Source organism: Pongo pygmaeus, chromosome 20 (assembly GCF_028885625.2).
Source record: "Pongo pygmaeus isolate AG05252 chromosome 20, NHGRI_mPonPyg2-v2.0_pri, whole genome shotgun sequence".
NCBI lineage: Eukaryota > Metazoa > Chordata > Mammalia > Primates > Hominidae > Pongo > Pongo pygmaeus.
Genome location: NC_072393.2, coordinates 4,534,899 through 4,550,940, shown reverse-complemented (window position 1 = coordinate 4,550,940; position 16,042 = coordinate 4,534,899). Strand labels below are relative to the sequence as shown.

The following is a 16,042-nucleotide window of genomic DNA, read 5'->3' as shown; positions in this document are numbered from 1 at the left end:
CCTCTAACTCCTGGGCTCAAGTGATCTTCCCTCGTCATCGCTCAAGTAGCTGGGATTATACGTGTGCACCACCACAGTAATTTTTTTTTTTTTTTTTTTTTTGAGACGAGTCTCGCTCTGTCATCAGGCTGAAGTGCAGTGGTGCGATCTCGGCTCACTGCAACCTCTGCCTCCCTGCAGCCTGCGCCTCCCAGGTTCAAGTGATTCTCCTGCCTCAGCCTCCCAAGTAGCTGGGACTACAGGCGTGCAACACCATGCCCGGCTAATTTTTGTATTTTTAGTAGAGATGGGGTTTCACCATGTTGGCCAGGATGGTCTGGATCTCTTGACCTTGTGATCTGCCCACCTCAGCCTCCCAAAGTGCTGGGATTACAGGTGTGAGCCACCACGCCCGGCCCACCACGATAATTTTTTTTTGTAGAGACGAGGGTCTCACCATGTTGCCCAGGCTGGTCTTGAACTCCTGAGCTCAAGCAATCCTCCTGCCTCAGCCTCCCAAAGTGTTGGAATTATAGGAGTGAGCCACTGCACCTGGCCCCAATCCCCCTCTCCTTTTTTTGAGACAGAGTCTTGCTCTGTCACCCAGGCTGGAGTGCAGTGGCACGATCTCGGCTCACTGCAACCTCCTCCTCCTGGTTTAAGTGATTATCCTGCCTCAGCCTCCGAGTAGCTGGGACTACAGGCATGTGCCACCATGCCCAGCTAATTTTTTGTATTTTCAGTAGAGATGGGGTTTCACCATGTTAGCCAGGATGATCTCAATCTCCTGACCTCGTGATCCGCCTACCTCAGCCTCTCAAAGTGCTGGGATTACAGGCGTGAGCCACTGCACCCTGCCCCAGGCCCCCTTTTTTTAAGGAGCCCAGTCCTTGAATTGGGGCCCACCCTACTCCAAGATGAGATCATCTGAACTAATTCCATCTGTAATGATCCTATTTCCAAATCAGATCATCTTCTGAGGTCCTGGGGGTTAGGACGTGAGTTTATGGATGGGGGGTGCCGCGACTTGCCCCCTAACACTTCCCTTCCCCCAGTTCACCATGTGAACCCCTAGTCCTTGTGCGAGGAGATGAAAATCCCAGGTGACATGATCCAAGTGGGAAGCAGCAGCTTTTGGCTTTTACATCAAGCGACCCAGGGGTCGGTGTGGCCCGGAAAGTACAAACGGGTGGAAGGTGATCCCCAGAGTAGGGCCCCGAATTCCTCTCCCCATTGGGCGGGGGCCAGGAGGAGAGGTGACATCGGTGTTTGAAACAGCTGCTACAGATGCCTCAGCATCCTCTCAAAAGGGGACAGGTCACCCACCTGTCTAGGGGAGTTTGGCCGAGTCTGATTGAGAGAAAAGAGGTGGAAAAAAACCCACAAACCCCACCCGCGCCCAGCAGGAGAGCCCCAAAAGGCGCGAGGGGCGCGGTCGGGCGTCCCCGGGGCTCAGAGGCTGCCCTCGTCCAGCATCCGGCCCAGGCCCTCGCAGATCCTGCGCAGGTGGGAGCGGTAGGGCTCGGCGGGGCCGTAGAGCGCAGCCAGGAAGTCGCAGTCGGCTAGGTGGCCGAACACGTGGTTGATGCGGCCGTGGGACTTGGCGGTCAGGTGGGGGCCCACGGCCTGGTGCAGCAGGTCGCGGCACTCGAGCAGCCCGGCGGCCAGCACGCGCCGGTCGAAGGTGAAGTCCACCTGGTGGAAGCTGACGGCCGTCATGGCCAGGCAGCGCGCCCGGTGGCGGAAGCGCCGCAGCAGCGCCAGCTCCTCACCGCCCAGCTGGTCCCCACGCAGCAGCAGTCCCAGCTTCAGGGCCACCTTGACCAGGTTCTTGAGCATCTTCTGGGCCTCCTTGCGGCTGCGCGTGAACTCCCTGGTGGCGCGGTACAGCTCGTCCAGCACCTCGCTGCTGGTGTCATCCACCAGCACGGCCACCACTGCCTTGGACGCCATCTTACTCAGGAGCTTCTTCTGCGCCTGCAGAGCCAGGCTCTTGGTGCTGAAGGTGTCCATGGCCTGCGGGGAACACAGACCACTCCTCAGTTTTGCACGTTGGGGCACTCACACAGAAGAGGTGACACCACCACAGACCCCAGAGGGCCTAACGGAATTTGTTTCTTTAAAAAGTGTCGCCGGGCACGGTGGCTCACGCCTGTAATCCCAGCAATTTGGGAGGCCAAGGCGGGCGGATCGCCTGAGGTCGAGGTCAGGAGTTCGAGACCAGCCTGGCCAGCATGGTGAAACCCCGTCTCTACTAAAAATACAAAAATTAGCCAGGCTTGGTGGTGGGCGCCCATAATCCCAGCTAGTTGGGAGGCTGAGGCAGGAGAATCCCTTGAAGCCGGGAGGCGGAGGTTGCAGTGAGCTAAGACCATGCCACCGCACTGCAGCCTGTAATTCAAGCCTGTGGTTCATGCCTGTGGTCCCAGTGCTCTGGGAGGTTAAGGTGGGAGAATTGCTTGAGGCCAGGAGTTTGAGACCAGCCTGGGCAACATAGCAAGACCCTATCTCTACAAAAAAATCAAAATTTTTATTTTTTATTTATTATTATTATTATTATAAACAGAGAAGGCCTTTCCAAAGCCCACTATCTGTAGGGCCTGACACCAGCCCTCAAACCCATCATATCCTTACTATGAGCTGAGAAGGGGCTCAAGGTGATTATTAGAGGGGGTTCCGTTCCATCCCTCTAGGTCCAGCTCAACACTCCACACCCTCACCCCACAGCTCCATGAGGTGGGGTTCCAAGTGAGCCCCAGACCCCGGGCTGTTCAGGGTGGAGGAGCCCCGTTACTATGGCAGTGCCTCCAGTCCCACTGCCCCCGCAGGGTTGGTTTATTTATTATTTATTTATTTATTTATTTATTTATTATTTAATTATTTTTTTTGAGATGGAATCTTCCTCTGTCGCCCAGGCTGTAGTGCGGTGGCGCGATCTCAGCTCACTGCAAGCTCCGCCTCCTGGGTTCACGCCATTCTCCTGCCTCAGCCTCCGGAGGAGCTGGGACTACAGGCGCCCGCCACCACGCCCAGCTAATTTTTTTTGTATTTTTAGTAGAGACGGGGTTTCACCGTGTTAGCCAGGATGGTCTCAATCTCCTGACCTTGTGATCCGCCCGCCTCGGCCTCCCAAAGTGCTGGGATTACAGATGTGAGCCACCACACCCGGCCCCCAACAGGGTTTATAACAGGCATGTCCAAGGCCTTCAGCCCCGAGTGAGCCAGGGGGTGATGGGTTCACAGGGGGCCATTTGTGGGGTTTCTGGGAAGGCACGGCTCCGATGATTCCTCCAACAGGGAAACATTGACTCGGACAGCCCCCGTCCAGGCTGGGACAGGGGAGGTGTCCAAGGTGAGAGCCTGGCCAGCTCTCGAGGCACAAGGGCCAGGCCTCTGACTGCAGAACCATCCCCCTGTCCCTGTGCTCCTTTTCTCTATCCACCCTGCCCTGTAGCCTGCCCAGTTTCCCTGGCCCTGGAGCTGCCCCTCCACCCACCTCCTTCCTGCAGCTCCGGAATTCTTCGTAAATCTCAGAGTAGGGCATAGCCCTTACCTGCTGAGAACCAGCTGACAGCTCCTCAAAGCTCCCAGGACCAAGCCCCACACCTCACTTGGAGCCCTGAGTCTTCCCTGTGGACCTCAATACCCTAAGGCCCCATCTCCTCCCTGGTGAACTCCTATACACCCCGCAAAGCCTGGCCCCCAAGCCCCTGCCTCTTCCCTGGTAAACTCCTATATATCCCCATCACTTTGGCCCCCAAGTCTCTGCCTCCTCTGAGCCGCAGGTGCCCCAGGCATCCGCATTGCTCCTCTGCTCCCCGGCTCTGCACCCCAACTGGTCTGCCTCACCCCAGGCTGCAGGGGAGATCATGGGCCCAATTCCTTATCCACGGCGTCCCTGCAGACTCCAGAAACATCTGCTGAATGAAGAGGGGAGTGTGGAAGAACTGGGGGAGGAGGGAGGGCCTGAGACCCACCCCCGGTCTCTCTCACTGCCCCAGGCCCTGCTCAGCCTCCACTCCCACCCCAGCGCCAGGCTGCCAGCCTTGGAATGCCATGTGGGCACCCACCTACCCCAGGAGCCCCCACAAAGCCGGTCTTTGTGTGAGTTCAGACTCCGGGAGAAGTTCCAAACCCTCGGCCGCCCTCTGAGGTCAGGGCAGGCACAGGAATTACTGGATGTGCCGCCCCTGCCCTCCGACTTCGGTCACCAGACCCTGGCTCTGCGCAGGCCTAGGCCAGAAGAGGGGTGCTGTTGACTCAGTGCCACGTGGCAGACCCTGAGTCAGCGATGTGTGCCCACTTTGTCATCGCCACCGTGTACTAAGCAGGTTGCCTGTTTTGCAGAAGAGACCACAAAGGCTCAGAGAGGCTAAGCCACTTCCCCAAGGCCACACAGCAATACAGTAACCACTGGCTCTCAACACCCTTGAACCCCAACTCCCTCTGCCTTCCCCACCTAACGCCCTCAACTGGCCGTGAGTCTTAGAAGGCAACCCTGATATTTAGGGCCTGCTCCCAGCTCTGGCCTCTGCAGCAAGCAACTTAACAACAACGTGCCTCAGTTTCCCCATCTGAAATATGGGGAAGATTGGAACTAACTTTGCCCTGGGGCAGAAGCTTGTGACCAAACTGCAATGCCCCCTAAGCTGTGAGCTTCCTCTGGACGAGAGGCTGCAACCACTGCCTGGAACTGCACCCTTCCGTGCCCACCTCAGCTCTGGGAACTTGCAGACCCAGTTCTATCTCAGTGAGATTCCCTGTGCAAAAAAAAAAGCTGGCCGGGCGCGGTGGCTCACACCTGTAATCCCAGCACTTTCGGAAGCCGAGGCGGGAGGATCACGAGGTCAGGAGACTGAGAACATCCTAGCTTACACCATGAAACCCCGTCTCTACTAAAAATACAAAACATTAGCCAGGCGTGGTGGCATGTGCCTGTAATCCCAGCTACTCAGAAGGCTGAGGCAGGAGAATTACTTTGAACCCGGGAGGCGGAACTTGCAGTGAGCCGCCAAGATCACGCCACTGCACTCCAGTCTGGGTGACAAAGCGAGACTCCGTCTCAAAAACAAAACAAAAAAAGACACACAGGCTGGGTGTGGTGGCTCACACCTGTAATCCCAGCACTTTGAGAGGCCGAGGCGGGTGGATCACTTGAGGTCAGGAGTTCGAGACCAGGCTGGGCAACATGGTGAAACCCCCATCTCTACTAAAAATACAAAAATTAGCTGGGCATGGTGGTCGGCGCCTGTAGTCCCAGCTACTTGGAGGGCTGAGACAGGAGAATCACTCAAACCCAGGAGGCGTATGTTGCAGTCAGCTGAGATCACACCATTGGACTCCAGCCTGGGCAACAAGAGCGAAACTCTAGCTCAAAAAAAAAAGGATGTTTGCGGATTCTAAGAGGGAACTCCTGAGCCTCTGGGTCCAGCCTCCCCAGTTCATAGATGAATAAACCGAGGGGACTCGAAGAGGAAAAGGCCTTTCTCTGCATCTGGGGATGAGGCCCCTGGACCCCATCGGCCCTGGAGCCCACGTCTTTCTGCCCATCTCAGGAGCTCTGTGACCCCAGGCAGGGCTGTGCTCCTCTCTGGGCCTTGACTTTCCCATCTGCGAGTCCTGAGGCTGAAGAAGTTGACTCTGGAGGGGAGTCAAGCCTGTTTACAGCTTCAGGAAGGGCCTGGGCTCCCAAGAGCAACCCCCGCCCCCTGCAAGGCCAACAGGAAGAGGGACGGGGGGGCAAGCAGCTGTGGCCTCCCTTCCTGGCCCCCACACTCCTAAGACGGCCGGGGCAGCCCCGGGACCTGCTGACACCTGGGGTGGCCCAGCTGCATGGCCTTCCCTTTCCTCCTCCCTGAGCCATTGTTCTGCCAGAAACGCTCCCATCCAGGCAGCCAGACAGGAGGATGACTCTCTCCCAGGGGAACAGGCCGAGGAACAAAATAAACCTGGCTCTTCCTTCCTGCGGGAGACGGTGTAGCGGCCACATCAGCCCTTACACGGCAGGGCCCTTCCTAGGGAGTCCTGCGGCCTAGGGGCATCGCCCTCCAAATGCCAGGGCACCCCGCCATCGTCACAAGCACACACAGCCCGCTACAGCTTCTGGGATTCAGGTGTTAACACCCATTCAGTGGCTAAGTGAGCATTTATGGAGCACCAGCTGTCCTGGGGCAGAAGCTTATAACCAAACCCCAGTGTCCGGAGCCAGTGACGTGTGCCTATTCGTCATTCCCCCTGGTACTGGCCAGGTTGCCTGCTTTGCAGAAGAGACCACAGAGGCACCAGGTATACAGCAGGCATCAAAACAGATCCCATCCCTGCCTTGCTAAGGCCCTGGCCTTCTAGACCCCAAGCTGCCTCCTCATTACAAAATCATCTGGGCCAGGCGAGGTGGCTCACACCTGTAATCCCAACACTTTTAAGAGGCCAAGGCAGGAGGATTGCTTGAACTGGGGAGTTCAAGACCAGCCTGGGCAACATAGCGAGATCTCATCTCTACAAAAAAAAATTTTTTTAAATTAGCCAGGCATGGTGGCACAAGTCTGTGGTCCCAGGTACTCGAGAGGCTGAGATGGGGAGAATCGCTTGAGCCCAGGAGGTCAAGGCTGCAGTGAGCTATGATCACACCACTGCACTCCAGCCTGAGCAACAGAGCAAGACCCTGTCTCAAAAGGAAAAAAAAAAAAAAAAAAAAAGCCAGATGCACTGGCTCACACCTGTAATCCCAGCACTTTGGGAAGCTGAGGTGGGCAGATCACCTGAGGTAAGAGTTGAGATCAGCCTGGCCAACATGGTGAAACCTTATCTCTACTAAAAATACAAAAAAAATTAGCCGGGCATGGTGGTAGGCACCTGTAATCCCAGCTACTCTGGAGGCTGAGGCAGGAGGATCATTTGAACCCGGGAGGTGGAGGTTGCAGTGACAGTGAACCGAGGTCTCCAGCCTGGGTGATAGAGCGAGACTCCGTCACAAAAAACAAAAAACAAAACAAAACAAAAAACCCAGTCCAACGGCTCCTCAGACATCTAAACACACAGTTACCATAGGACCCAGCAATTCCACTTTGGGGGATCTACCCAAGAGAAACGCAAGCATACAGCACGCAAACACTTGTTTTGCACGTGATGGTTTACAGTAGCATGACCCGGGGTAGCCTGCAAGTGGAAGCAACTCAAATGTCCATATGTCCATTAATGGGTGAATGAATAAACACAATGAGATCGGTCCAAGCAATGGAATGTTCTCTAGCCATAAAAGGAGCGAGGCTCACACACAAGCTCCAGCGTGGATGCACCTTGAGGACATCATTCCCAGTGACAGAAGCCAGACACACAAGGCCACACAGTGTGTGATCCCACTTCTATGAAATGTTCAGGAAGGGCCAGGCGCGGTGGCTCATGCCTGTAATCCCAGCACTTTGGGAGGCCGAGGCGGGCGGATCACGAGGTCAGGAGATCAAGACCATCCTGGCTAACACGGTGAAACCCCGTCTCTACTAAAAACACAAAAAATTAGCCGGGCGCGGTGCCGGGCACCTGTAGTCCCGGCTACTCGGGAAGCTGAGGCAGGAGAATGGCGTGAACCCGGGAGGCGGAGCTTGCAGTGAGCCGAGATCGCGTCACTGCACTCCAGACTGGGTGACAGAGCGAGACTCCATCTCAAAAAAAAAAAAAAAAAAAGTTCAGGAGAGGCCTGTCCACAGGGACAGAAAGCGGATTCGCGGGTGCTGGAAACTGGAAGAGGGGAAAATGGAAAGCGATTGCTAAATTGGGAACCAGGTTTTTTTGGGGTGAATGGTAATGTAATGTTCTGGAATTAGAGATTCCAGAAATTTATGGTCACATAACTTTCTGGTTATAAATTGTACACTTTAAAACAATGATTGGCCATGTGCGGTGGCTCATGCTTGTAATCCCAGCAGTTTAGGAGGCAGAGGCAGGAGGATCACTTGAGGCCAGGGGTTCAAGACCAGCCTGGCCAACATAGTGAGACCTGGACTCAACTGAAAAAAAAAAAAAAAAAAAAAGTCGGCCGGGAGTGGTGGCGAGCACCTGTAATTCCAGCTACTCGGGAGACTGAGGCAGGAGAATCGCTTGAACCCGGGAGGCAGAGGTTGCAGGGAGTCGAGATTGCGCCACTACACTCCAGCCTGGGTGCAAAAACTGTTCCCCTGCTGGAAGGAGGAGGTGCCAGTAACCAATAAATAGAAACAAACAAGTTAATTTCAGGAAGAGAGATATGGGCCATGGGGGTGAGGGATGAAGTTCAGGGTAACCAGGAGGGCCTCTCTAGGGAGGGACTGGGCCGGTTGAACTGGGCCTGCAATGATAGGGTCTGCGGGAAGATGCTCCAGGCAAAGGGCACAGCCTGTGCAAAGGCCCTGGGGCAGGGCTGTGTCACGCTTGTTACAGGAACAGCCAGGAGGCCTCAGCCCTGTCCACAGCCTCTGTCCAGGTCCATCCACAGCTCTGAGGTCTCCCTGCTGTGACCCTTGGCAAGCCCCATGCACGGGGACAGCTTTCCCATCTGTAAAATGGGTGACCAGGCACCAACTCCCTGGTTCCCTTGACTCTTCCCCTGCTCCCTATATTTTTTTTTTTTTTTTTTTTTTGCGACAGATCCTCCTGCCTTAGCCTCCCAAAGTGCCGGGACTACAGGCGTGAGCTACCACCCCTGGCTTAAATGTACTTTATTTAACTATAAGTTTATGTATGTATGTATGTTTGTTTGTTTGTTTGTACGTATTTTGAGATGGAGTCTTGCTCTGTCTCCCAGACTGGAGTGCAGTGGCCAAATCTCAGCTCACTGCAACCTCTGCCTCCCAGGTTCAAGCGATTCTCCTGCCTCAGCCTCAGCCTCCCAAGTAGCTAGGACTACAGGTGCATGCCACCACACCCGGCTGGTGTATTTGTATTTGTACAAAAATACAAATTTGTGTATTTTTAGTAGAGATGGGGTTTGGCCATGTCGGCCAGGCTGGTCTCGAACTCCTGGCCTCAAGTGATCTACTCGCCTCGGCCTCCCAAATTGCTGGGATTACAGGTGGGAGCCACCACACCCAGCCTTAACTATAAGTTTATATTCTCCCACGTTAAATAATGGCTGCGTTTAACTACCAGATGGCAAAATTCCTGAAAACACAGGAGGTGGCTCTGGTGAGCTGGCTGCAATTATGTCACAAGTCCCTGCCATTCCCACCCCTGTCCCATGAATTCTTCATGCCCCTTACAGACAGTGTCAATAATTGATGGATCTGCTCCACAGGGCCACACCAGCCACTCCATCTGTCTTGTCTCAGCCCGGGCTGTACTCCGGGGGCCCAGGGAGGCCTCAGGCCTCTTCCCACTGAGGCCAGTGATCCCAGGCCTCATCCCACCAACTCCCAGGGTCCCACTGCACCAGGCCCTTTAAGACCCATGACTCACACTCTGGGCGCGGTGGCTGACGCCTGTCATCCCAGCACTTTGGGAGGCCGAGGCGGGCAGATCACCTCGTCAGGAGTCCAAGACCAGCCTGGCCAACATGGTGAAACCCCATCTCTACTAAAAATACAAAAATTAGCAAAATGTGTGGCACACGCCTGTAATCCCAGCTACTCGGGAGGCTGCGTCACGAGACTCGCATGAACCTGGGGGGCGGAGGTTGCAGTGAGCTCCACTTCACTCCAGCCTGAGAAACAGAGTGAGACTCTATCTCAAAAAAAAAAAAAAAAAAAAAAATCCATGACTCAAGACTTGCAAGCCGGTGTCCATTTTATTTTTATTTATTCACTTTTTTTTTTTAAGATAAGGTCTTACTCTGTTGCCCAGGCTGGAGTGCAGTGGTACCATCATAGCTCACTATAGCCTCGACCTCCTGGGCTCAAGTGATCCTCCCACCTCAGCCTCCTGAGTAGCTGGGACTACAGCTGGTTAATTTTTTTTTTTTTTGTAGACGTGGCGTCTTGCTATGTTGCCCAGGCTAGTCTCGAACTCCTGGGCTCAAGTGATCCTCCCGCCTTGACCTCCCAAAGTGCTGGGATTGCAGGCGTGAGCTGCTACACTTGGCCAGTGTCCATTTTATTTTATTTTTTTGAGACGGAGTTTCACTCTTGTTGCCCAGGCTGGAGTGCAATGGCGTGATCTCAGCTCACTGCAACCTCTGCCTCCTGGGTTCAAGTGATTCTCCTGCCTCAGTCTCCCAAGTAGCTGGGATTACAGGCATGCGCCACCACGCCCGGTTAATTTTGTATTTTTAGTAGAGACGGGGTTTCTCCATGTTGGTCAGGCTGGTCTCGAATTCCTGACCTCAGGTGATCCGCCCGCCTCGGCCACCCAAAGTGCTGGGATTACAGGCATGAGCCACCGTGAACGGCCAATTTTATTTTTTATTTATTTTTTGAGACAGAGTCTCGCTCTGTTGTGCGATCTCAGCCCACTGCAGCCTCCACCTCTCGGGTTCAAGCAATTCTCCTGCCTCAGCCTCCCAAATAGCTGGGATTACAGGCACCTGCCACCATGCCTGGCTAAGTTTTGTATTTTTAATAGAGATGGGGTTTTGCCATGTTGGCCAGGCTGGTCTCCTCCTGGGCTCAAGCGATCCTCCTGCCTCGGCCTCCCAAAATGCTAGGATTACAGGCGTGAGCCGCCACACTTGGCCAGTGTCCATTTTAGTTATGGCAAAAGAGAGAGGAGAATCTGTTGGCCCAAGTTGGGGGTGACATCAGTTGTTCTCAAACTGGGTTCCCCAGAACCCTCAGGACCACCCCATGGATGGGCAGGGGCCAGCTGCCTGCTGGGTTGTGGCGGGGAGCCTGGACACTTTCCACGGTGGCCAGATTTCCACTGGAGAAAGGGTTTGAGGGCCAAACATGAATTATCAGGTACCCACAGCCCATGACTCTGCAGAGGAGGGGACAGGCTTGCCTCAGCCCAAGCAATAGGTTCTTACAGTGCAGAGAAGCCTAGGATCACCTGGCAGGAGGTGCATCCAGCCCCTAAATGTGTCCCAACGCAACCTACTTCTTTTTTTTTTTTTTTTTTTTTTTTGAGACAGAGTCTCGCTCTGTTGCCCAGGCTGGAGTGCAGTGGCGCGATCTCAGCTCACTGCAACCTCTGCCTCCTGGGTTCAGGTGATTCTCCTGCCTCAGCCTCCTGAGTAGCTGGGATTACAGGCACGCGCCACCATGCCTGGGTAATTTTTGTATTTTTAGTAGAGACGGGGTTTCACCATGTTGGTCAGGCTGGTCTCCAACTCCTGACCTCAGGTGATCCACCTGCCTCAGCCTCCTAAAGTGCTGGGATCACATGAGCCACCGTGCCTGGCCTAATGCAAGCCGCTTCTTATCTCCCCCACAGCCTCCATCCTCTTCCCTCGGCACCATCTATCCCCATGCCCCCCGTCTATCCTCCCTGTAGCAGCCAACGGGTGCCTGTGAGTACCTGAGTCAGGTTCCATCCTTCCCCTGCCACCACCCTCCATGGCTCCCACCTCTCTTGGGGTCAAAGCCAAGTGTTCTGGCAGCCCGTAAGATCCTGCACACCCTGCCCCATCCCCTCTTTGCCCTCCCCTCCTCCCTCTCTGCTCCTCCTCACTGCTCCAGCCCCGTGGGCCTCCTTGCTCTCCTCCACCATGCCAGGCTCTATCCTGCCCCAGGGCCTTTACACAACCTGTGCCCTCTGCCTGAGCTGCTCTTCTCCCAGGTCTCCACATGGCTGCTGCTTTCTTCTCATCCAGGTCTGGGTTTACATGGCCCCTCCTCAGGAGGCCCTCCCAGATCCCCCATCTATTTTATTTATTTTATGTGTATATTTTTTAATTTTTTTTTTTTGAGATGGAGTCTCACACTGTTAACCCAGGCTGGAGTGCAGTGGTGCGATCTCAGCTCACTGCAACCTCTGCTGCCTGGGTTTAAGTGTTTCTCCTGCCTCAGCCTCCTGAGTACCTGGATTACAGGCACCCACCACCACGCCCGGCTCATTTTTGTATTTTTAGTAGAGACAGGGTTTTGCCCTCTTGGCCAGGCTGGTCTCGAATTCCTGACCTCAGGTGATCTGGCCACCTCGGCCTCCCAAAGTGCTGGGATTACAGGCGTGAGCCACGGCGCCCAGCCAATTCTCTTCTTTTTCTTTGAGACAGGGTCTCACTCCTGTCACCCAGGCTGAAGTGCAGTGGCATGATCTCGGCTCACTGCAGCCTCAACCTCCCTGGGCTCAGGTGATCCTCCCACCTCAGCCTCCAGAGTGGCTGGGACTACAGGCCCACGCCACCACACCTGGCTAATTTTTTTTTCTTTGTTTTAAGTAGAGACAGGATTTCACCATGTTGCCCAGGCTGAGAAATTCTCTAGATGGACCTGCAAGTTTTTGGTTATAGGGAAACTGAGTCAGAGAGGGTCAGGAGCTTGCCTGTTTATAAAGCAGTGATGTGGCAGAATCAGAATTTGAACCCAGCCTTTAACCTAGTGCAATCCTTTCCTCATCCTAGTCAATGGCACATTTGGGGTTCAAGTCTCCTCTCTCCCAGAGCCCACCCCAGAGGGGAAGGATCGAAGCCTTAGGAAGCTTCTAGAAGCACTGTGTCCTGTAATCCCCTCCTCGGGCTTTTAACAATGTCTTGCTGAATCTCCCCCACCCCTCAAAGCACCCTCCTTCCCCCCAGTTATCTCAGCCCTACAAGAAAAAGGAGATGACCAGCCCCATTGGACAGATGGGGAAACTGAGGCCTAGAAGCTGGGGATTTACAAGATCCCAAGAACTCTGCCAGAGGTCCCTGCGTCAAAGCTCGAGCGGGTGTGATTCCAGGGAGGTCATCTGCTGAGGGGTGTCGGGAGATGCTGGGAAGGGGCAGGCACGCTGTGGAACTGGGCTGTTCCTGCCTCTCACTCTGCCTCCTTGCCCCGCTCCCCGGCTGTAACACCTGAGGCTGTACCTGGGCAAGTGTGAGTCATTTTTTAGCATTGACGTCTCTCTGGGAGGAGTGTTTCCCTGTCAATGGCTGGAGTTTTGTCCTCAAGGTACCCTTTTGTGGCCCCATTGGACAGACAGGGACACTGAGGGCTCCGGAACCCCACCATACTGAATTGTCAAGCAATCAAAAGACCCCTCGCCCACCTGGGCTGACCCCTGGGGAAACGGGGATGAGGAAACTGAGGCTCTGGAGGCACCTGACCGTCGGTCCAAGGCCACACAGCGGGAGGGGCCATACTTCGGGACCTCAGACCTGCACCCGTCTGCAGAGCCGCGCCACCATCAGAGCGGGGTTCAAGCCACCCCGCCCCGTATTCCCCTCAGGGGTCCAGGCACTCACCCACCACCTGTATCTCAGGCTGCTGCAGCCTCTGGCTAGTGCCCGATTCACCCAGGTGTTTGTGTGGCTGGAGACAGCCCTTTGTTCACCGTTTCCATAGGTACAGCGTCCCTGAGCGGCCCCTCCTCTGCCCCTCCCAGCCCTTGCCTGTGCAGGTCCTGGGCCCGGCCCAACCAGGGAGCTTGTTAGGTTTCAAAGTTGGCGCCCTCGGACCTGCCGTAGTGGCAGAGGGCACAGCCCATGCAAAGGCCCTGAGACAGGACCTTGCCTGGGGTGTTGGAGGAACAGGAGGAGGCCAGTGTGACTGGGGCAGAGCCACAGCGAGAGTCAGGCAGGTTATGAGCAGGGCCTATATTCCTGCATCTGATCCCCCAGCAGCCCTCAACTCGGGGAGTTATGACCCACTCCTGTCTTACAGATGAGGAAACTGAGGCTCCGCAGAATTGAAAAACTGGTTCAAGATATCATGCGGATGGCAGAGCTCAAACCTAGATTGGTCCAAGCTCCGCCACCACTGGGCTGGCCCCGCTGGGGCCTCCCAAGGCGTTCATCGCCCCCAGCTGAGCTGGGACTGGCTCAGGAAATAAACTCTGGCGGCCTGTTTACACCTGGGGCTGCTCCTCCACCAGCCCTTCCCCCCACCATAGAGAAGGTGCTAGGAAGTGTGAGGATGCAGAGAAAACAGATTCTGTCCTGCCTCTGTCCCCACTTCCCTGGCCAAACATTGGAAGCATTGGCCTCTTTCTAGGCTTTAGTTTACCATCCCGGGAAATGGGCGTAGTTCGACTTCACAGAAAAGGCCAGGAGGCGACAGATGTCCTTCAGATCACCTGCCAATTACCTTAGCAGCGACGGTCCCAGTTCACAGCTGGCAAAACTGAGGCCAAGGCACCACAGGCCACTTGGGAGCTCGTTAGGGGCCAGTCTGGGTGGGCCCGGGCTGGCCTAGGCCTGGCTCCCCGCCACCGATGCCTGGACCGATGCCTGGTTTAGCTAGAAGCTACAGTCATGCCCACCTCCGCACGGCTGGCCCAGCTGCCCACCCCCTGGAATGCCCTCAGGGTTCTGGAATCTGGCCTGAGCACCTGCGGCCCTGCAGTTAAAGGGGGCAGAGTCCACTAGAGTCTACATGGGGGATGGGGGTGCTGGTCCCAGAGCACAGCCCCACGCCAAGGGGGGCAATTGAGACTCAACCTGTCTCCCCCTAACCTATATAGCGAGAGTGACAGAGAGACAGAGGGAAACTGAGGCAGGAATGCAGACGGACAGGCGGTGGGATGCAGAAGCATTAAGGGGCGGGAGAGACAGAGGGCGGCCAGGTGTCCCCCGGGATGCGCTGAAATGGGGGGCGCCCCGGCACTGCTAGCTCACCTGCTCTCGGAGCAGAGTCCGTACGTCCAACCGTCGGGGGTCCGTCCAGCCGCCTCCGTGGGCCGGGGCCGTTGCCGCGGCGGTGGGATCAGCGCCGGAGCCGGGGCCAGGGCCGGGGCGGGGCGGGCAGCGCGGCCCCGCCCTCCACTCGCCTCGCCCCTCGGCAGGCCACGCCCTCCACTCGCCCCGCCCGCAAGGAAGGGACCGGAGAGTTGCCAGGCATGGGGGGGCGGGCCGAGCGCTCCGGATTAGCCAATGACAGGGCGGGCAATGTACGAAAAGGCCAATGGGAGCAGGGCACTGCGCCCGGAGGGGGAAGTGGGGGGAAGGGGCGGAGCCTGGGGCGGGGTCAGGCGGCTCTGGGGGATTCCTCCGGAATCGCGAAGGGGCCCGGATGCGGGGGCGAGGCCGTCGTGGGGGTGCCGGCCACAGAAAAGGGAAGAGATAAGAGTACGAGACAGACAGAGAACCTGGGGAGGGAGGCACAGAGACACCAACAGGAAGAGACCAGAGAGCTAAAAGGCAAAACAGACCAACCACGTGGTTCTGCACGGGCCCCTTCCTCCTGGGGCTAATTTACCCACCTGGATAATAGGAATTTCGGCAGAAGCATGTTTCTCAAAGTACGTCCTCGGGGAACCCTTCGCGTCAGAAAGATCTGAGAGTCCATTTAAAAATGCAGATTCCAACTAGGCGTGGTGCCTCATGCCTGGAATCCCAGCACTTTGGGAGGCCAAGGCAGGAGGATCCCTTGAGCCCAGGAGTTTGAAACCACCCTGAGCAACCTAGGGAGACCCTGTCTCTACAGAAAAAAAAAAAAAAAGAAAGAAAGAAAAGAAGAAGAACAAAATAAGTTAAAAATTTAAAAATACAGATTTCTGTGCCACCAGAAGGGATGAATCTAACCCAGGGTTGTGGGGCTATAGATAAATCTTTGGGGTGAGGTGGAGGGCTCCTGGAGACACCATCAGAGGATCGCCAGGTCCAGCCTCGATTTCCGTAGGAATGAACCTGCAGGACACACAGGAGTCTCCCGGCTGCGCAGCGCCAGCTGGGGTCCCCCGGGGAGGATGCAGCTGTGAGTCCTGGGAACCAGGCCCTGGAGCTGCTCCCAGGTCCCCTGCAGCACCATTTCCGCTCTGCAGCCCCAACTCTGGGTCCCGGTTGCAGCTAGGGCCTAGGGAGCCCATAGCAACCTCGCAGCTTCTTCCTCCAGGAAGCCAGACAACAAATTGTTGAGGGCCTGTTGTGTGTCCTGACCTGCACACGGGATTCAGGAAGACCGAGGCACAGGCCTCAGGAGGCAAAAGTAAGTTAAATATCTCATTGGCTGGGCCCGGTGGCTCACCCCTGTAATCCCAGCACTTTGGGAGGCCGAGGTGGGCGGATCACCTGAGGTCAGGA

The 16,042-nt window shown here is 55.8% G+C and overlaps 1 protein-coding gene across 3 annotated transcripts; it reads right to left on the bottom strand.

Annotated features, from left to right (window-relative positions):
- Nucleotides 1–266: 266 nt before the first annotated feature.
- Nucleotides 267–14,802, bottom strand: TNFAIP8L1 (TNF alpha induced protein 8 like 1). 3 transcript variants are annotated; one of them, XM_054466395.2, is made up of 2 exons: nt 14,639–14,802; nt 267–1,995 (listed from the first exon to the last, which is right to left on the bottom strand). In XM_054466395.2, the coding sequence occupies exon 2, from the start codon at nt 1,990–1,992 to the stop codon at nt 1,432–1,434; it is 561 nt and encodes a 186-aa protein (XP_054322370.1). In that variant the 5' UTR covers nt 1,993–1,995; nt 14,639–14,802; the 3' UTR covers nt 267–1,431. The 3 variants fall into 3 exon arrangements, with proteins under 3 accessions (XP_054322370.1, XP_054322371.1, XP_054322372.1); XM_054466396.2 differs by lacking the exon at nt 14,639–14,802 and adding an exon at nt 14,109–14,334; XM_054466397.2 differs by lacking the exon at nt 14,639–14,802 and adding an exon at nt 13,268–13,347.
- Nucleotides 14,803–16,042: the final 1,240 nt, after the last annotated feature.

Excerpts from the sequence above, each read along its gene's own strand:
- TNFAIP8L1 (XM_054466395.2), bottom strand. The coding sequence starts at position 1,992 with ATGGACACCTTCAGCACCAAGAGCCTGGCTCTGCAGGCGCAGAAGAAG.